Raw genomic sequence first — 21,638 nt, forward strand, 5'->3', positions numbered from 1 at the left:
GTCTATTTTATTAAGGAAGAACATATACTCAATATAATATATAAATGTTTAGTATGTCGACGGCTGAGTGGAAGATCACCCTGTTTCAAAACATTTAAAAAAAAATGCCCTTTCTCAGAAATTGTTTCAAGAACGCCTTAACTTAGAATTTTTTCCTAAAACGCCCTATTTTATAACTTAGTTCCAAAACGCCGTATCTTAGAATGAGTTTACAAAAGGTCATATTTGAACGAAAACTAAATACACTTGCAGCTGAGATAGGGCGTTTCTGAAACTCATTCTGAGATAGGACGTTCTTGAACCAAGTTTTGAAATAGGGCATTTTTGAAACAAGTTCTAATTTAAGGCGCTCGTGAAACAATTTCTGAGAAAGGGAATTTTCGAAAAATGTTTGGAAATACGGTGATGTTCCACTCAGCCGTCGATGTGGTCTTCACAAATAAAAGCAAAATATTGGGGCATATTCATAGTCAGAATTAAGTGGGTACTTAAAGTTAGTTGTAGCTTTTTGACAAAACTTCCAATGGGCTATCTGTCAAAAAAGTTGCAACTAATTTAGAGTATACGCCCCATTGAATTAAGAACTTGAATTTAAGATTTTACTTAACCAAAAGCAACAGAGACTTCGGTGCTTTAGTTTTGGCGCACACTGTACATATCGTCACTTGATTGCCAGAAGCGTGAGTGTGCCATTTTTTAAACTTTGATCTAATCAGGTCATTAGATGAACCATTAAATATTCTATATTGTATCAAAATCTCGATTAAAATGCATCACAGGAAGGCTGTATAATTTGCATAACAAAAAGGCACTCTAATTTGCAAAACATAGCTAAATCTATAATAGAAGCCACCTAAACCAAAGTTGCAAAAGTTACAAAGAATTAATCAAACTTTGAAAAACGGACATCAAAATTTGCATCTTTTGTGGCAGAGAGTCTAGCAAATTTTTGAGTACGCAGTTTTGTAGAAATTGAGAAAAGTTTCTTATCTGAACAATCGGTTGTGTGAGATATATACTATATATAGCACCGATCTCTATGATTTTTTCAGACAACAATATATGATATACACGTAAATATTTGGTGAAATTTGAAGTTTCTAGCTGTTAAAATGGGGCTGAAATTGCAAAAAAATATTTATATATATACTATATATATATACTATATATATCACCGATCTCTATGATTTTTTAACACAACAATAAATACAGAATACGTAAGCAATCGGTGAAATTTGAAGCATATAACTGTTAAAATGGGGTAGAAATTGCGAAAAGTTTCTTATCTGAACAATCGGTTGTATGAGATATATACTATATATACCACCGATCTCTATGATTTTTTCAGACAACAATATATGATATACACGTAACCATTCGGTGAAATTTGAAGCTTCTAGCTGTTGAAATGGGGCTAAAATTGCGAAAATATATATATATACTAAATATATATACTATATATATATATATACTATATATATATATACTATATATACCACCATATATATACTATATATACCACCGATTTTTATGATTTTTTCAGACAACAATATATGCTATATGCGTAAGCATTAGTTGAAATTTGAAGCCTATAGCTCTTAAAATAAGGCAGTAATTACGAAAAGTTTCTTATCTGAACAATCGATTGTGGGGGATATGTACTATATATACTACCGATCTCATCAATTTTTTCATACGACAATATGTGCAATATACGAAAGTATAAGTATATCTATATGGTGAAGTTTGAAGCTTCAATCTGATAAATTGAGGAGGATATGACAAAAATCCTCTATTTCTGAAAAATTGGTTGTATGGAGGATATATGCTATAGTGGTCCGATCCAGCCGGTTCCGACAAATTTCTAATCGGCCACCCAAATACACCCGCTCACCAAATTTTATCAAGATATCTCAAATATTGATGGACTAGTTTGCATACAAACAGGCAGACGGACAGACGGAAAAGGCTAAATCAACTCAGCTCTTCGTCCTGATTATTTCGGTATACTTAATGGTGGGTCTATATATTTTCTTTAAGGACTTACAATTTTGGGATTAGTGGCGAAATTAATATACCATTTCATTTTCATTAAAGGTATAAAAATATGTAGGTACTTTGTGTGAGGATGCAAAGTTTCAGGTTTTTTGTGGTCTGCATGTAAAAACTATGTCTACGAATCACGTATTTCAACAATCTATGACGTAAACGTAACTATTTGATGAAATTTGTTGAAATTTGAAGCTTCTAGCCGTAAAAAAGGGCAAAAATGACAGTTTATATGGGGTATATAATATATATACCACCGATCTCTATTATTGTTTCAGACAACAATGTACGCTATATACTACACGTAAGCATTTGGTGTAATGTGAAGCTTCTAGCTGTTAAAATGGGGCAGAAATTGCGAAAAGTTTCTTATCTGAATAATCGGTTGTATGAGATATATACTACATATACCACCGATCTCTATTATTTTTTCAGACAACAATATATGCTATACACGTAAGCATTTGGTGAAATTGGAACATATCTAACCGATTTTTAAGATAAATATAAAATAAACAAGTAAGGAAGGCTAAGTTCGGGCAGAGAGTCTAGCAAATTTTTGAGTACGCAGTTTTGTAGCCCAATCAATTTCAGAATAATGGTGTAAATGCTAGAACGACTAAAAAGTTTATCTGAATTTTCAGAATTTTTTTGTAAAGGCTGTTGAGAAATTTCTTCCATACAACGCATGAGAAAAATTTTCTTTTGTATGGAAGAAAATGTTGAACAGCCTCTACAAAAAAGTTCTGAAAATTCAGATAAACTTTTTAGTAGTTCTAGCATTTACATTATTATTTTGAAATTGTTTGGGCTACAAAGCTGCGTACTCAAAAATTTGGGAGACCCTCTGCCAAAAAAGGTGCAAACTTTGATGTCCGTTTTTCAAAGTTTGATTAACTCTCTGTAACTTTTGCAACTTTTGTTTAGGTGGCTTCTATTATAGATTTCGGAGCCACTGTTTGTATGTATATTTATTTTTAGTTTTTAATGTTTCTTTGTATATACATACATTGTCTGAAAGTGAAATTTATAGACTGAATAAAAGCCTTCAATTCCAATTCTATATTTAATTTTGCGATTTTATATTTTTTGTATGACTTTGGGTCCATTAAAGGAAAGTACAGCGTCCAAAACCATTTTAGAAAATAAATCTTCTTGTTGATGAATAAGTTTGGAGGACATTGCTGTGGCAGCGCCTTTTTCCAATAAAGCACGTTGTTATTCCTTTGATTGGCGCCTCTACATGTACAGCCATGTCATATTTTGGCATAATTGTAATGCTTTACGTATAGCTTTAATGACGATATGTGCATGCATGCCTTCCTCAACATATGGCTTAACTTGTTTTAAGATTTCACCTGCTTAAAGTACTACTGAAGTGGTGCCATCGCTGACCTGATAGGAGAAACATTTTTATTCTACACATTCTAATATAACAAAAAACTTACCTCAGCATCTTGAGATTTGGCGATGTCGACTAGAGTTTTACGGCTGGATGCACAATATGCAATAGTTTCATACTGCTTGCCCCATCATTTGAAATTGTGGCCTTCCCACTGGAATCAACAATATGCTCGTCCATACTGCGTGGACCCAATGTAGTGCGTATAGCGTCCACAATTGATTGCGAGGCATTGATGTTGGATATGAGTTGAGGTTTACCTTGAGAGCTATCGGTACCCAAACATTTTTTACACAAAAACTCATACGTACCCAATACAAGTTCAGGACATTCATATTTATCGACACGCTGTCCGGTGTGGCCCAAATGTTGGAAATATTCAGTTGGCACTGTTGAGAAAAAATATGGATCAATGAACACAAGCAAAATTTACAGATTTTTTTACCATCTGTTGTTACTTTACACACAAGACTTTGGAAACGACGACCAGCATCTACAAATTGTATATATGAGCCTTGCAAAGATTACATCTAATTGCACCCAATTCACCAAAATTTATAATGGGTGGCTCGTATTCACCCTCAACCGTGCGTGTCATTGGTGAGACGGTAAGTGTAATGGACAAAGCTCCCTACAAGACGGAGGTAACCAGTTCACCCACACATTCAAAGCTTTTTTCGCTCTCCACTAACACATCGACGTTTCATGCTGTCATCGAAATGACAGTTCATTAATTATTCCGGAAAACATTGAAACGCAAAAAAAATATAAATTGTTTACAACGAAAAATATCTTGTGCTTTTAGTTGTGACATGTGACGGAAATTAAAAATTTTGTTGCAGAGAACACCTTTTTGCGTTGGCGACCTTCGCCCAAAATAACATTAAGTTAATTTGAGTTGTGACATGTGACGGAAATTAAGAATATTGCTGCAGAGACCATCTTTTTGCGTTGGCGGCCTTCGCCCAAAATAATATTAAGGGTAAAGTTTTACAAGACGGTACACCACCTAATTTAAAAATATCAAATAATAATAAAAACGGAGCTCGAGGCGCGCCTTTTGATTCCACGTTTGATAATTTTTGATAAAAATTGGGTGGTGCACCGTCTTTTAAATCGTTACCATATTAAGTTGTATAGAATCGGCGGGATGGCCTACAAAGTTTTATGTCTACTAAATCGCTCCCGATATGGTCGGGCTACTACCTTAATGGTTCCCGGAACGTACCCGATCTGCATCCGGCAAAGGACCACCAAAGTCGATAACGGGGAGTGTCCTTATCGCTACAACAACAACAACATTATTTACTTTCTGATTTTCATTCATACGTATGTGCATTTTTAAATAATAAAAAAAATGTTATATTATTCTAATAGATAGCATCTCCGCCGGGTTGCGGTTCAGCTCAGAATATGCCAAAATCAAAGGAAATCTACAAAAACCAGGTGCTTTACAAGCAACATGCTTTGGAATACGGTACCAAACTGGTTGGATGTATTTCCCTAAAAAAGGGTGGAACTACGCATCTTGGTTTGCCAGTATTTGCTTCGGTAATTTATATTGATTTGTAGTGATTAAAAATTGCAATAGTAGATAATGTAATGTGAATTAAAATTGAATAGGTAGCCGGAGCAAAAAAGGCAACTGATCGGCATGCAACTGTTATTTATGTGGTGCCACCGGGAGCTGCTGCTGCTATCCTAGAAGCATTAGAAGCAGAAATGTCTTTGATATTTTGCATAACCAAGGTTGTGCCAAAACATGATAGGGTTCGCGTTAAGCACGCTCTCTTAAGGCAAAAAAAATCGCGTCTAGTCAGGCCCGACTGTTCAGGAATCATCGCACCAGAAAGGGTAAGTAAATTGGCTACCATATTAAATATATAAGCAACATGTATGATTTTTTTAGTGATAATTTGTCATGCTTTTGTTGATAATCATCTGAAGAATGCAAATACGACAGAGTTCGAAGTTCATGTGAAAACCAATTAATTTTTTTAATTAGCATTTGGAGAGAAAAATACATATGTATGTATGCATAGAACTGCATAGAAGGGGAGGAAAAATTAATTATTATCAGTAGATTTGCATGATTTTTGTCATTTTCCCTGCATCGCAGTTGTCATTACATTGCGTTAAGAGAGGACATCAACACCTTACTACCCACAGCCAGTTAAAATTATTGTAAATTTTGCTCTTTTCATCACTGTTTCAAAACGTGGAAAGTTATATATCGAGCATTCCATGGAGAATGGTGCATTTTAGCAGACTTTCTCATTGCCGGCATTATTAATATTCAATCCCTAGAAGGTTTAATGTAGTCATATCAATAGTTCCCGAGATGGAGGGGCTAGTACCATAATGGTGCTTGTTACCGGAACGTAGATAGATAGATCATTTATTGAGGATTGCACAGTGACTTGCACATCTCTTTCACAGCACCTCATCCTAGCCGACTTCCTTGATGAACCCCAGCAGTGTTCTTTGCTTGAGGGATTAAATGTGGGAATGCTCTGGCCATGGTGAGCCCATAAACTTAGCCCTACGTCTTGAAATTGCGCCGCAATCTAGAAGGATATGGTCCACCGTCTGCTGATCCATCACAAAATCGGTATGTGTTGTTCGATACTATACCCAGTTTTTGCATGTGACTGTTCAGTCTACAGTGTCTTGTAAGAATAGCCGTTGGGGTTTTTAGGTTATCTTTTTGAGAGGCCTATTAATGCCCTATATCGAGTTGTGCTGTAACCCCCTAACAGTAACTTAGATTGACTCAGGCCTGGCATATTGCGCCAGTGTTCTCTCTTTTCCCTCCCTTCTGCAAATAAATGCCCCTGTGGGCCAACTGGCAGGAACAGCTCGGGATCGATGGGTCATGCAGTTGCTGCCTCTCTTTCCGTGTTGTCCGCCTGCTGTTGTTGTAGTAGCAGTGCTTCGCCCCATCCAATAGGTGCGACCGATCACAAATTGTCATCAATGTACTCTAACGGGAGTCCAAAGAAACTTTCTGTTTCAACAGGGGTGGGCCATAATGAGAGGAGTGTTAGAGGCGTTGGTTGCACAATACAGTTAAAGAGATGGTTGGTGACATGTGGGGACACATTACAAGCAGGACAATGTTTTGTATGTCGGGGTTGATTCTGGATAGGTAAGAGTTTAACCTGTTACGTTATCCAGCTCGAAGTTGAGCTAGAGTGACTACTCTCGTTTCCCTAGGGAGAGTGCGTTCCTCCTCTGCTAGTTTTGTTCTTTGAGTACAGGAATCACCGGCATAGAGGTCCGACGCCTGTTTGTGGAGTTCACTGTAGACATGCTTGTGATTTTTAGCTTCATACGGCTGTTTTCTCAGGTGCCGTATTTCCTCAATGTAATGAGGCCGTGAACAACAAGAGCCACAAAAGATTTATAAAAGTTACGAGGAATCTAGCCCAGAGCAACCTGTCCGATGCAACCATCCCTTGCACGTGAAACACTGACAAGAGTATTTATTTTTTTAATTTAATTTATTTATTATTACGGCTGTTTAGGCCTAAAACTTAAACTACTAAGTGCAATTCATTGTTATAATCACTTATTACTATTGAATATGCTGTTGGAATGCCATGTGATTCCGATCAGCATATTTACTAGCGTGACAAAGGGACGAGTCTGGGAGCCAGTCATTTAAGGAAGGTCGGAAAGGACGCGTTTCCAATCCTCCAGTGCTCCCAGCTTAAGGCAACAAAATTTGGAACTTATATTTTTCAATTATATGTGTATTTTAAGCTTTCGGAATGTATTAGTCTCCGATCAATGCAGCTAAACATGTCTTTGGATGTTGGAAATTGAAAATAAGTGTATCCAATCACCCCTCAACTTTGTTTAGTAAAGACGCTGTCGGAATGCATGAAGATTCCGATTAGCACAGCTCAACATATAATGGGAGGTTGAAAAGGACGTGTTTCCAATCCCCCTTGCTCCAACTTTTATTTGGCCTTATTTTCGTTATTTTTGTTACACATTATATAATTTTATTGTTATATTTATGCTGTCGGAATGCGAATGATTCCGATCAGCAACAGTAAATACCAGCTGGAAATACCGAATTCCAGCGAAATTAGTTGTTGGAACTGTCTGGAGTTACAGGTGGCGTCCGATTTTATTTTCCTTAGGGCCGGATGCATTGTATTTTGCTGCTACCATTATTACCATTCCCTTTTCGCGCTCCAGTATCGGTATATCATGTAAAAAAATAAAAGAAAAAAAACTATCTTATTGGAAGGTTTTTACAATGCTCCAATAAACTTTTTTTAAAAGTATTGAAGTTATTACTACTTTTTATGTGATTAGGAAGTTCATTGAAATATTTCAGGCCCTTATATATATGACCGTCCTAAAAAGATTCTTTTCCGGCAAACGCAGCAAACCCATTTCTCAGTACTGGGGTCAGGAGAAGGACCCGGATTGGGGTCGATACCTTCCCGGAAGAGGAGAGTATGGCGCAGACCCGCTGCAAGGATCTGCTGGGGGGTTGACAATTTGTGGGAGAGACGCAACAAATTAAACATGGAGTCCGCCTGCTCATTGCCCTCCACTCCCCTGTGGCCTAGGACCCAGGCCAACAGTACTACGTTGTGTGCTCCTAATTGATTCAGCTTTTCTACGCACTGAAGGACAAGTGCTGACTTTATTTCGAACGCCGCAAGTGCCTTTAGTGGAACCTGACTGCCTGACTGAGTATGGCAATTGTTTCTTTGGGGTATCAGCGCTGAAGGTTCAGCTTAGCGCACTAACTTATGGCGAATACTTCCGCTCGAAAATGCTCGGATGTGCTTTTAGAGTTACTGATATTTTGGTTCTGGGTCCGAAAACTCTGGCTCCAATCCCCTCTGGCGTCTTCGAGCCATCTATGTACCTTCCGATCTTGAGCCTAGTAATACATTGCACCCGCCTATACCTATACAGCCGTACCAAGAGACGGAGCAGCCCATTACATATTGACACAACCGGAGCACTGCTGGACATCCATCCTATATGAAAGCAATGCATTCAAAAGTGTTTGTACCAGTGGCTGGTGCACACCGAACTGGACCAATGTATGCTATATTGAGGCCTTCACAAATACCAAGCTATGTTTATGTAAATAATGTTACTGCTAATGTCAATTTGCACGGTTGAGCACATACAGTACCTACGTTTATACAAGGTGGAACACCACACTACCTACATGGCGATGTAGCCACCGATCAGGTTGTTGTAAGAGATTAATTAAAATATGTTATTCATAAACACTGATTCTTATATTTTTATTATCATTAAACTGTAGACTAGACTCATGACGGGTATTCTTACTGGATACTGCCTTCTGGCGTCACATGCCTTTAAATTAGTCTTGGTCAGTGATAGCAGATGTAGGAAGTGCGAGTTGGAGGAGGAAACGATCGATTTCATTCTGTGCTCGTGCCCTGCGCTTGCCGGGCTAAGACTCCAGCTGACAGATGTCAGATCTAGAAGCAGCAAGTGGCTTAAGTTCTAGGAAACCGCTAACCCGCTGGAGCCATGAGAAGCGTGGGTGCACTTTGGGTGTACCAAGACAAGTTCCGTACCTGCTCCGAATAATTTGATAGATAGATAGATTAGATAGGGATCTGTTCTAGGTCCAACTCTTTGGAATGCGGTGTATGGCGGGGTGCTACAAAACCACCTTCCCGGAGGCACGGAAATTGTCGGCTATGCAGATGATATTGTCGTAGTAGCAGTGGCCAAGAAACTTGATCTGCTCCAAGCATTATGTAATGACGCCATGGGAAGAATAGAGGAATGGTTGACGAACACGGGGCTGGAGATGGCTAGCAATAAGACAGAAGTGGTTCTGATGAGCTCAAAGCGGACTGTGGATGAGTTGGTCCTAACCATAGGAGATTTTCAAATAAATTCAAAGCCCTCCTTGAAATATCTAGGAGTAATCATTGACTCAAAACTAACTTTTAGGGAGCACTTCAGGGCGGTGGGGGACAAAGTTTCTAGAGTTAGTGGAACCCTAACGCGAATAATGCCCAACATCGGCGGCCCAAGCGAAGCTACCCGTCAGCGATTATCCAACGTAACCAGCTCTATAATATTATATGCAGCACCAGTATGGCACAGATCTAAAATGGTCCACCAAAAAGATATACTAGCAGCCTACCGCATTACTGCTATACGAATAGCATGTGCTGTTCCGACGACGCGATCCATGTTTTATCCAGGAAAATCCCAGTACATCTACTCTCAGGTGAAATGGCCGATCTGTATGGCATTGGATTCAGCCGACCATCTGAAGATGCTAAGAAAACCGCAAGGTAACGAACAATAGTTAGGTGGCAAGAACGGCGGGAAGATTCGAGAAAAGAGCGCTGAACCTTCATGCTAGTCCGGAATATAGCGGAATGGTACGAGCGAAAACACGGCAAACTAAATTACCATCTCACACAGATATTGAGCGGGCACGGTGGCTTGAAGGAATATCTACATAAGCGTGGGATAGAGGAGGATCCTTTCTGTCCAAGCTGTCCGTCCGAATTGGAAGGCGCAGAAGTAATATTTCACTGCCCTCGTTTTCACGGCGAAAGACTGTCTGTAAACAGAGTTTTTGGAGAGGAACCTTCCATTAGGAATTTAGTTCCACGAATTTGCGGACAAATAGATTGTTGGATTGCTGTGAGCAAGATGGCCTTTATAGTAATGACGAAATTGATGATGCATGCCGAAAGGGAGCGTAGTACGCATACGAAGTAGTGGCGACTAAATCGCCTTTGAAGTTACTTTACCAGGTCCTGATTCTAGTTATCTGAAATTTCTCTTGTGCCTTTGGAAAAGAGCTATGTGTGGAGCCCTATTTATGGAACACTTTTCGGCTTATATTAAAAACTTTTAATCTATTCTTACTGATATGAGTTTCTTTTTCATTCTAGGTAATTTGATTTTGACGATGTGAGGATAGAAATATCGCAAATATTCCAGCTGTGGCTGTAAGAACATACATTTGCTCAAATTAGAAGAAAACTGCACGGTTGAGCACATCCAGTATCTACGTTTATACAAGGAGGAACACCACACTACTTTCACGGGGATGTAGCCACCGATCACGTTGTAGTAAGAGCTTATTTTAAATATGTTATTCATAAACACTGATTCTAATATTTTGTTTTGGTTTTTACTTTAGAGTCAACCTGTTATATAAGCGATGTCAGCTATGCCTGTAACTTAAGCGCCTTCAGATGTAATAGTTACCGCGGACGCGGTCACAGGAGTAGTTCACTACGTGGGGATTACACTAATCAAGGACTTTCAATATCGGAAGGATTTCCAGCACTATAACACACCAACAATATGTGCAATCACCCGAATAAATTGTACAACAAACGTTAACACCACATCATCAGCCAGCAACAACAACAACAAACGCAACAAGTTGAAACTTCTAAACAATTAATGACTAGTGAACCACCAACATATCCGCAATATGCGCAAACATCAACACCAACATGTGTCGCCTACTTTGCAACACGGTGAAGATGGCCAAGGCCATTCTGATTCTAATACTGATAAAGGCGAACCATTGGCAAATTTAAAAACTCAAACAGACCACGAAAAATGTTGATGATGGTATTAATTCTAGTACGGATAGTAAAGAATTTAAACATAGGAAAAAAGCTAAACTTGATAAAAACTTAACCGAAGATGACAATGTTTCCAATTCTAATACTAAGGAAGATGAACCTTTGATAAATATGAAGCTTAAAACAGAGTTATCAAAAAATGACGATGATGATAATGATGTTGATGCAAAGTCCAATGTTGAAAATGATGAAAATTATGAAACAGAAACTGAAAATAGTATGAGTGTGGATTATAACCTGAAGCAAAACTGTCATATCCTGTACGGCCAGAATTAGATGTTAAGAAAAGAGCCTACATAAAGAGGCTCAGTATATTTATGGAAAATTTATCATGAGACAATGCCCAATGTATGTATTTCAATTAAATTCAGCACATTGTTGGAAAAAGCATCTAAACTTTATGCATCGTGTAGAGAAACCAGAACATTTACAATTTAAATATAACGAACGTGGTGCAAAATGTAAATTTTGTGTTATTCAAGCAGCTACACCAAGCTTCAACAAATTATTGTACCATGAGATTTCTCATATGCCTAATAGTCATTATTTAAAATGTAAATTATGCGATTGGAAGACGAAAATACATTCAAGTATGAATTTTTATTTACGTGTACAACACGCTGAAACAATTGATGTAACAACGAAAAGTTTAGAATTGAATGTTTGTCCATATTGTAATCACAATGGTATTTACGCAAACACTTAATACATCTTTTCTATGTTTAGAATGTGGTGAATAATTTAGAACAAATACAAGTTTACGTGTACACCACAAGATTTGAACGAAAATATCTTGAGGGTATGGTTACACCTATGTGGCATCTACAAGATATTTATAATTACTAGTATGGAATGAATCCGGATATGGAAGAAAACGGAGGTGACGAATCACCATGCTTCTTTGGATTCTGGTGATACTCCTGACATGCTTCCTAATTTCCCTACGTCTGATGTTACTATACCTACCAAACTAATATGACTGCAAACTGATGAGCAACACTACCAGCGCAGGAAAAATAAGAACTTCAAAACAAGGTTTCGGAAAGGGCACGACTATGAATAGACGTTAATGTATTTATATAGTTTATAAATATAAAAATTCACATATGTAAAGTTCGCTAGAGTAATAAGACAATAATTTAAATTCTAAAAAAACATTGTATATATGAATAATTTATAATTAAATATTATCTGAACATAAAGGACGCGTTTCATTCATAGAAAAAGCGATTTGACAGAAGGTAACCGATACGGGTAACCGATAGACCAGTTACCCGTATTGTTGTTGTTGCATATGTTTTGGTTAGCGATAACGAAAACATAACTGATGAAGTAACTTAAAAATGTAAATAACATCGAGCGAGAAGGAATGTCGAAAACACAATAGGTAAGAGCGAGAAAGAGAGTCACACGTACACTATTTTGAGAGAGCACATGCGTTACCTTTTTCACGACAGCAATGTAAAAGTCATTAAGACGATAATTGGTGAACAAGTTATTGATGACGATTAAGTAATCGATTAGGGAACGGGTACCTGTCTTGTAGGGCTGTTGTTTTTAATAAATCAGCTGTTGCCGGTATGCAATACAAAGACGACCTGCAAAGAAGAAAGATCAATGTAATTGCCAAACAAAACATTAATTTCGATTATCGATACCTAACGTAACGTGGCGAGGAGTTACCCTAATTTTCTACCACATATTTTGTGGTCACCAATGGTGGTAATGAACCCTGTTCATTAGTAATAAAAGCACCACCAGCGCTATTTTGATTTTCAATGATAACGCTTATCGGATTTGGCATCTGATCGGGATCTAAACGGCGTTGGGCTTGATCATACTGTTGCGGCTGTTGATATTTACCAGTAACAGTTGCAGGTGGTTGCTAAAGAAAATAACACAAAAATAATCATCAGCTAATTTGTAAATTATTAGTTGTATTAGCATACATTATGACCAGAACGTCCGAACGTGTCCGGGTATTGGGGGTTGACCCGGCTTGACTGAGCATTGGCGTCTGTCCAGGTTGTGTTGGTGGCATCATTTGACCCATGTAACCACGTGGTGCACCTGGTTGTTGTAGAGGATAACCTGGATTTTGAGGTTGTGGTGGATAGCCCGGATTTTGTGGCATTGGCAGATAGCCATCCTGGGGAGGTTGTTGCTGCTGTTATCGTGGCATTGCATAACCCGGTGGCTGTTGTGGTATATACCTTGGCATAACTGGATGTGGTGTCATTGCCCCACCTGGTCCAGTAGATGCGGGCGGCATACCTGGAGGACCTTGTTGCTCATGGCCACCAAATGACTGGCGCATAGGGTGTTGAGGTGGCATTTGACCGGATTTTGACTGCATTAGACCAGGCTGTCGTGGCATTGGACCCAGTTGCGGTGGCATTTGCTGTTCATCTGTTTGCTGGTGTGGAGATTTAACACTGCCGGCAATTGATGTTGGTGGTGTAGCTGACCAATTTGAGGACCACTCTAGAAAAATAACAACATTTATTAGACAGAAAATTATCAAAAATATATGTTTGCGAATACTTTCCCTAATAATGAAGTGACATTCTTTATATTTCTTTTGTTTATGTGCTCTTCTTCTTGCTTGTTTCACTATTCACCGTAGATTTTTAAACGTCAAAATTACTTCCATACTACTATTTTTCACGCAAGAAAAAAGGCAAAACCCTGCAAAAACGCTCCACGTCATTTTACTAGTCATTTTACGGTCATTGTGACTTTCTGCAGCGGTTATACCCTGCAAAAATCGAGTGACCAAAAACGCACACAGCCACACGAATTTTTGACAGGGGTGACGATTTGGAATGAAAAATTGTGCAAATGAAATAGCATGCTGACAAATTTTGCTTTCCCACAATGTATCGTGCTCTCTCGCACCTATTATTTTCAAAGGGATAGCAAAATACGTCATTTTTGCGTGCGAAAAATCCGCCATTTCTAATTCTGCAGAAAAGTGGAAAATTTTTTCAATTTGTGTGATTTACATTTTGCAGAAATTAATATTTTTTGGTCTACTAAAGTGTGTTTTAGCAAAAAAAACTCATATCAATGTCTGCATGTTTATAAAGAAAGAAAGTGAAATATGTAATAGCATAGTATAAATAATCGTGAGCAATTCTAATGCAGAATAGTAAATTTTGATTTCCACATACATACAAGAAAAAAATTCTTGTTACCATTAAGATTTATTATCCCAAAATTGAAAAAAAAAAAAAGATTAGAAAATTCGGTGTAAAAAAACGGCTATGTGTGCAATAAAATCGCCTCTCTTGTTGAGATACCCCTCCATGGTCTCCATTAATTATTGTGACGGAGGTGTGTTTGCAGCAGCAAAGTGAATCCAAACAGTGTAGGTCGTGGTGGTTGTTGTTCGTGGTCCGCATCAACTGGACCAGGTGTGGCAATGACGCCACATCCAGTTATACCAAGGTATATACCACAACAGCAACCGAGTAATGCAAGGCCACGATAGCAGCAGCAACAACCTCCCAAGGCTGGCTATCATCGTTGATTTATAAAAAAACAGTGTTGTGCATCTTTAATGCTTAAATATTTCCTCTGTTGAAACAGTTTCCACGATTCACTGTTCAACGAAAGCAGCAGCCAGCGTATGCCACCACCGAACAGCTGATAACAAAAACTTGGATGCACAGCAGTTTAAAGCCAAAATGGAAGTTGAGGAAATATCTGAAAATAAGGTAAATATATGTTTCGTGTTATTAACAAAATCGCCCTAAATTTTATGAATTAACATATCGCTACGAACGACAAAGCACCCGAACGTGTGATCAAAGAAAGCACTACAGAAATTATTGCCGGCGGGGCCGTATTCTACAATCCAGTACAAGAATTTAATCGTGATTTAAGTATTTCAGTACTTAATGTATACTCAAAGGGGTTGATAAGAGAGCGGGAAGCGGCGGCGCATAAAAATCCGCAAAATACAAAGGAAAGAAACAATGCTAATGACAAGAAACCATACACGGCTGGTGGTGTAAAATACGATGATGGACTGCGAATATTGGAAGCGCTTGCTGCAACAGGTTTACGTAGCATAAGTTATGCAAAAGAAGTAGCAGGCGTGCGTGAAATTGTTGCAAATGATCTATCTAAGGTGGCAGTAGATTCCATTAGCGTAAATATGCGACACAATGGAGTGGAACATTTAATTGTGCCAAGCGAAGGGGATGCAATGTAGGTTTGATATACGAATCAATAGCTAGTGATTTAACTGTAATAATCAATAATAAAATTCGCAATAGGACTCTCATGTACCTTTCAACTTCATATGAGAAGCGTTTCGATGTTATAGACCTAGATCCTTAATGTTGTCCGAATCGATTTCTGGATGGCGCTATACAATCACTGACGAGTGGGGGTTCATTACTTGTAACTGCGAATGATATGGCTGTGCTGGCAGGCAATACGCCTGAAGCCTGCAATGCCAAATATAGTTCTGTGCCTTTGCGTATGAAATGCTGCCATGAGATGGGATTGCGTATACTATTGCATTGTATTGAAACGCACTCTAATCGTTATGGAAAATATATTGAGCCACTTTTGAGCATTTCTGCCAATTTTTATATACGCGTATTTGTGCGTATGCATAGTAGTCAAGCGAAGTGTAAATATAGCATGAGGTTGGTATACAGCATTTTGGCCTTTTACCACAATCCAATTACTTACCATATCTTTATATTATGAACACAGCAAACAATGAATGGTATTTCAATGCACTGGTTGTGATACCTATACGCTACAGCCTATGGGTATTGTAAAAAGCAAGATCTCAGATAAAGGCAATGCGGAAGAAAAATTCGGTATACCAACTGGACCAAATGTTAATACAAATTGTGCGCATTGCGGTGATAAACATCATGTAAGTTTCAGCTATCCCACTTAAGTATTTAAACTCGAATAAATCAAATTTTTTCGTTCTTACTTAATTGGTGCTTAACCGTTTAAACGGTTATGTCCGTTCAAAAAGGCGCGTCAGTCGCTTTTTCAGAGGGTTAACTGGCACCAATTGTTCACACCAAATTGTTTCTTATATTCCCAAATATAGATGGGCGGTCCACTTTGGTCGCATCCCATACATGATCCAACGTTTGTTGAAGAATTGCTACAAATCATAGAAGAAAAACCGCTAAGTGATTTGGACACAACGTCGTTTAAAAGGTGTGTTATCGGCGGTATGCCTGAACTTGTATTGGGTACATGAGTTTTTATGTAAAAAATATTCATCATATCCAACATCAATACCTCGCATTCAATTGTGGACGCTGTACGCACTACATTGGGTTCACGTAATATGGACAAGCATATTGTTGATTCCAGTGGTAAGGCCACAATTTCAAATGATGGGGCAACCATTAAGAAACTATTGGATAAAATAATAACACAACGTAGCGTGCTCAAGTGGTATAAGCTTATCTGGAAAAGATATTTCGTAACGAAAACCCTAGAAGATTACCGCGCCTTGTCTGCTGTGGTTCAACAAAATATAACTTGGATGTTTGTTGCTCTTTTTCAATTTTCCTGAATACAAATGTCTGGATTGGAAAAATTTCAAGCAAATAAAGCTTGGCGTGCAAAAGTCAAGAAATTACTTGTCATGCAACGGTAAATGCTTATAAATATATCATTAAAATTGCATGCTTGTTTGTGATGAGCCATTCGAGTGAGCATGGAGATGGATGTTTTAAATACTGTAGAGTAAATTGGCTTACTATATAAGAATTCGAAATTTTTCCAAATCTTTGACTAAAAAGTAGCTACTAGCTTGTATAACTTTATTACTTTACTTTTAAAAAGATAAATCACTTTAGCATGGTAATATATACCTATTATTAAAAATTAATACAAACAATATCTTCAACATTTTTTTCTCGATTCACGAACACATTTAGAAAGGCTACAACGCCTGCTAAAGAGCCGGTATCTTGCCAACGCTTTAGCTTGGATGTAGAGGATGTGGATCAACACGAAAGTAACGTTGCTGTTAGCGGAAATGCAATGAACAAACTATTTGAAATGGAGGATGAAAATAAATCCAACCATGCAAACACTATAAAGAGGATTCCTTATAATTTTTCAACTAAGGCATCTTGTGACGAAACTATATTTGAATGCCAACAGCAACGTACGTCTGATGAAAGTTTTATGGCTTTGGAAAAAATGTGTGATAAAACAGCATCCGATCCTAACAGCACACTATTTAAGTACATACATAGCGAGAACAAGGATATGGTTAAAGAAGATGCTAAAAAGCGCAGCGCCGATGGAAACTATTTTAAAATCCCTTGTAAACAAGGTAAGTGAATATACAACATATTGAAAGTTGATAAGATTGCGTGGTATAAATTTAATAATATAATCTTAGAACTACAAGAAATAGATGAAGAAGCACAATCACTGCAACGTCTATTGCATGACTTATGCGTACAGGAGCAGCATCAATTGGATAATGAAACTCCTTTAAAAAGTATTGATGTAACACTACTAGAAGATATTGAAGCGCCATCTAAAATGTGGGACTCCACAATAGTGGGCGATACCACTTTACAAACTTCACCTTTGAAAATGGTGAAACTTCTCAGACCATCTACTATACTAGAGGAAAATTGCGAAGATCAGTCTAATAGTTCTTTGGGTGGTGATGATGCATCATCACACATAAGCTTTCAAAGCGCTCAAAAAGGCAGTGAAACTTCAGCGACAACAAGCTTTTAAAAAAAAGGCTTTACCTACACTCTAAATCTACGCCGTCATATACGTACTCATACCGGTGGAAAACCATACAAATGCGAATACTGCGAATGCACCTTTGCTGTAAGCGATCCAGTGCTGTCGCATTTACTTACGTACACATCTGGGCAAAAATATTCATAGATGTGAGTTTTGCCCATCAACTTTTCCTCACTTTACGAAGTTACGTACGCATTTAACTACGCACAAAGACGAAGATCCAGAAACGCGGGAGCGAAATATGACAGCCTTAAAGGAGGAGGAGGCTAAATTAAAGCAAAATTTGGCCACTAAAATTCAGCAGCCGCCAAAACCCAAACGAAAATATACGTGCAATTTCTGCAACAAGGGTAAAGGTTTATAAGACTGTGATTGTAAATGATATTCATTTTACTGATCGTTAATTCACAGATTTTACAACTTCATCTAAGCAAAAGCGACATATACGTATGCATACCGGCGAGCGACCATACTCGTGCTCAGAGTGTGGGAAATCATTCTCATTGAAATCGTAAGAATATACAATAGGGTTCAGAGTTTGAACGGGCGGCAGTTAAAAATGGATTTATTTTAAAAGTTAATAAAAAAACTTATATCTAAACATATCCGTAAAACGAAAGGCACAAAAACAAAAGCTCAGTAAAAATGGGACAACTAAATGAAAGCTTATATCCATATCGCCTGCTGATTGGATTATCACCCGGTTGTTGTTGTAGCAGTTAGGTGGGGCGAAACACTGCTCAACAATATCACCCGGTCTCGGGTGCCGTTTCGAAAAGCACCTTTCTCAGAAAATATTTGAATAACCCCGTATATTAGAAAAGCCCTATCACAGAATTCGGTTGAAGAATGCCCTAACTCAGATTTGGCTTCAAAAATGACCGATCTGAGCTCAAATACAACACATTTTGACAATAGCTAGAGTGTTTATGAAACAAATTCTAAGATAGGGCGTTCTTCAAACGAATTCTGAGAAAGGAAGTTTTTGGAATGGCAGCCGAGATTTGGTGATATTCCACTCAGCAGCCGATATGAATATATGGTAAGTCTCATTTTTACCGACCTTTCCTTTCCTTTTTAAAAATGTGCTTAACAAAACTTTTTTCTTTTAATGCACTCTTAAAATGAATCCATAAGCACTGTAACGTTAACAACTTTTTCATACTTGTTTTTTGATTTTTATTGAGAGTGGCGATTCTAATATTAGAACGGCTAATTTAGACAATTAAAATAACAAAAATTACTACAAATCCAAATTTTAGTGAGGACCTCTAGTTTACCATAAAAATATTAAAATTAAAAGTCCCCATCTATCCTATTCGAGCTAAAAAAAATTACTCGAGGTCAAAGGTCATTGCCTTAATAGCACCGCAAAAAAATTCCTCCAATTCTTTTCTCCTAGAGAGAACAATAATTGGGGAATAGGAATTTCGAATCTTCGAAGTCAGCTGATTTGCCAATTGAAATTTTGTTGCGCATTTCTATTTTTGTTAACAAATTAAAAGTTTAGTTATTGTTGCGAATTTGTTTAAAATTGAGAAAAAAAATATAAGCAAAGCAACAGGGAGCAACAAACGAATGATGCAACCATCTTTCACACGTTGTTATTGTAGCAGTGCTTCGCCCCATCCAATAGGTGCGACCGATCAGAAATTATCATCAATATCCTCTAACGGGAGTCCAAGGAAACTTGCTGTTTCGACAGGGGGGACCATAATGAAAGGGGCGTTGAGGCGTTAGAGGCGTTGGTTCCACATTACAATTAAAGAGATGGTTGGTGCCATGTGGGGACACATTGCAAGCGGGCATACATTTTGTATGCCGGGGTTGATTCTGGATAGGTAAGAGTTTAACCTGTTACAGTATCCAGAACGAAGTTGAGCTAGAGTGACTCGCTTTTCTCTGGGGAGTATGCGTTCCTCTTCCGCGAGGTTTGCATACTTTTCTTTGAGTACTGGATTCACCGGGCAATTCCTAGCATAAAGGTCCGACGCTTGTTTATGGAGTTCACCAAGGACCTGCTTGTGTTTTTTCGCTTCATAATATAAAGATATGGTAAGTAATTGGATTGTGGTAAAAGGCCAAAATGCTGTATACCAACCTCATGCTATATTTACACTTCGCTTGACTACTATGCATACGCACAAATACGCGTATATAAAAATTGGCAGAAATGCTCAAAAGTGGCTCAATATATTTTCCATAACGATTAGAGTGCGTTTCAATACAATGCAATAGTATACGCAACCCCATCTCATGGCAGCATTTCATACGCAAAGGCACAGAACTATATTTGGCATTGCAGGCTTCAGGCGTATTGCCTGCCAGCACAGCCATATCATTCGCAGTTACAAGTAATGAACCTCCACTCATCAGTGATTGTATAGCGCCATCCAGAAATCGATTCGGACAACATTAAGGATCTAGGTCTATAACATCGAAACGCTTCTCATATGAAGTTGAAAGGTACATGAGAGTCCTATTGCGAATTTTATTATTGATTATTACAGTTAAATCACTAGCTATTGATTCGTATATCAAACCTACATTGCATCCCCTTCGCTTGGCACAATTAAATGTTCCACTCCATTGTGTCGCATATTTACGCTAATGGAATCTACTGCCACCTTAGATAGATCATTTGCAACAATTTCACGCACGCCTGCTACTTCTTTTGCAGAACTTATGCTACGTAAACCTGTTGCAGCAAGCGCTTCCAATATTCGCAGTCCATCATCGTATTTTACACCACCAGCCGTGTATGGTTTCTTGTCATTAGCATTGTTTCTTTCCTTTGTATTTTGCGGATTTTTATGCGCCGCCGCTTCCCGCTCTCTTATCAACCGCTTTGAGTATACATTAAGTACTGAAATACTTAAATCACGATTAAATTCTTGTACTGGATTGTAGAATACGGCCCCGCCGGCAATAATTTCTGTAGTGCTTTCTTTGATCACACGTTCGGGTGCTTTGTCGTTCGTAGCGATCTGTTAATTCATAAAATTTAGGGCGATTTTGTTAATAACACGAAACATATATTTACCTTATTTTCAGATATTTCCTCAACTTCCATTTTGGCTTTAAACTGCTGTGCATCCAAGTTTTTGTTATCAGCTGTTCGGTGGTGGCATACGCTGGCTGCTGCTTTCGTTGAACAGTGAATCGTGGAAACTGTTTCAACAGAGGAAATATTTAAGCATTAAAGATGCACAACACTGTTTTTTTATAAATCAACGATGATAGCCAGCCTTGGGAGGTTGTTGCTGCTGCTATCGTGGCCTTGCATTACTCGGTTGCTGTTGTGGTATATACCTTGGTATAACTGGATGTGGCGTCATTGCCACACCTGGTCCAGTTGATGCGGACCACGAACAACAACCACCACGACCTACACTGTTTGGATTCACTTTGCTGCTGCAAACACACCTCCGTCACAATAATTAATGGAGACCATGGAGGGGTATCTCAACAAGAGAAGCGATTTTATTGCACACATAGCCGTTTTTTTACACCGAATTTTCTAATCTTTTTTTTTTTTTCAATTTTGGGATAATAAATCTTAATGGTAACAAGAATTTTTTTCTTGTATGTATGTGGAAATCAAAATTTACTATTCTGCATTAGAATTGCTCACGATTATTTATACTATGCTATTACATATTTCACTTTCTTTCTTTATAAACATGCAGACATTGATATGAGTTTTTTTTGCTAAAACACACTTTAGTAGACCAAAAAATATAAATTTCTGCAAAATGTAAATCACACAAATTGAAAAA

General features: G+C 38.0%; 3 protein-coding genes and 1 long non-coding RNA gene across 8 annotated transcripts in view; 2 read left to right on the forward strand and 2 right to left on the reverse strand.

Moving 5' to 3' along the window:
• Window positions 1-11,446, forward strand: part of LOC137244413 (succinate--CoA ligase [ADP/GDP-forming] subunit alpha, mitochondrial-like) — a 127,557-nt gene extending 116,111 nt beyond the window's left edge. The window contains exons 1-5 of one of the 3 annotated variants that reach the window (XR_010950973.1): window positions 4,086-4,433; window positions 4,829-5,002; window positions 5,079-5,305; window positions 10,384-10,564; window positions 10,635-11,446. Coding sequence is in view for 2 of the 3 variants with exons in the window: in XM_067773392.1 (XP_067629493.1) it covers window positions 4,829-5,002; window positions 5,075-5,305; window positions 10,384-10,392 (414 nt within the window). In the remaining variant the exon portion in view is untranslated. Of the gene's footprint in view, window positions 1-4,085; window positions 4,434-4,828; window positions 5,003-5,074; window positions 5,306-10,383; window positions 10,565-10,634 lie in introns of those variants that run through there. The other 2 variants (XM_067773393.1, XM_067773392.1) reach the window with 2 other exon arrangements.
• LOC137244421 (uncharacterized) lies at window positions 2,881-13,666 on the reverse strand. The gene is made up of 6 exons (XR_010950975.1): window positions 13,041-13,666; window positions 12,750-12,976; window positions 12,535-12,689; window positions 3,897-4,159; window positions 3,498-3,840; window positions 2,881-3,444 (listed from the first exon to the last, which is right to left on the reverse strand). It is a non-coding gene; the product is annotated as an uncharacterized lncRNA (long non-coding RNA).
• Window positions 13,667-14,023: 357 nt separating this feature from the next.
• On the forward strand, window positions 14,024-19,086 carry LOC137244426 (uncharacterized). Of its 3 annotated transcripts, XM_067773413.1 has the most exons (8): window positions 14,024-14,810; window positions 14,886-15,306; window positions 15,375-15,752; window positions 15,823-15,991; window positions 16,178-16,290; window positions 17,022-17,425; window positions 17,495-18,209; window positions 18,271-19,081. In XM_067773413.1, the coding sequence occupies exons 4-7, from the start codon at window positions 15,833-15,835 to the stop codon at window positions 17,842-17,844; spliced, it is 1,026 nt and encodes a 341-aa protein (XP_067629514.1). In that variant the 5' UTR covers window positions 14,024-14,810; window positions 14,886-15,306; window positions 15,375-15,752; window positions 15,823-15,832; the 3' UTR covers window positions 17,845-18,209; window positions 18,271-19,081. The 3 variants fall into 3 exon arrangements, with proteins under 3 accessions (XP_067629514.1, XP_067629515.1, XP_067629516.1); XM_067773414.1 differs by lacking the exons at window positions 14,024-14,810; window positions 14,886-15,306; window positions 15,375-15,752 and having other exon boundaries at window positions 15,869-15,991; window positions 16,100-16,290; window positions 18,271-19,086; XM_067773415.1 differs by lacking the exons at window positions 14,024-14,810; window positions 14,886-15,306; window positions 15,375-15,752 and having other exon boundaries at window positions 15,956-15,991; window positions 16,178-16,734; window positions 18,271-19,083.
• A 1,139-nt stretch (window positions 19,087-20,225) lies between these two features.
• LOC137246698 (tRNA (guanine(26)-N(2))-dimethyltransferase-like) lies at window positions 20,226-21,572 on the reverse strand. The gene is made up of 3 exons (XM_067777711.1): window positions 20,903-21,572; window positions 20,407-20,846; window positions 20,226-20,338 (listed from the first exon to the last, which is right to left on the reverse strand). The coding sequence occupies exons 1-3, from the start codon at window positions 20,930-20,932 to the stop codon at window positions 20,275-20,277; spliced, it is 534 nt and encodes a 177-aa protein (XP_067633812.1). The 5' UTR covers window positions 20,933-21,572; the 3' UTR covers window positions 20,226-20,274.
• Between the last annotated feature and the right edge of the window lie 66 nt (window positions 21,573-21,638).

This window comes from Eurosta solidaginis, chromosome 3, assembly GCF_040869045.1.
Source record: "Eurosta solidaginis isolate ZX-2024a chromosome 3, ASM4086904v1, whole genome shotgun sequence".
Lineage (NCBI taxonomy): Eukaryota > Metazoa > Arthropoda > Insecta > Diptera > Tephritidae > Eurosta > Eurosta solidaginis.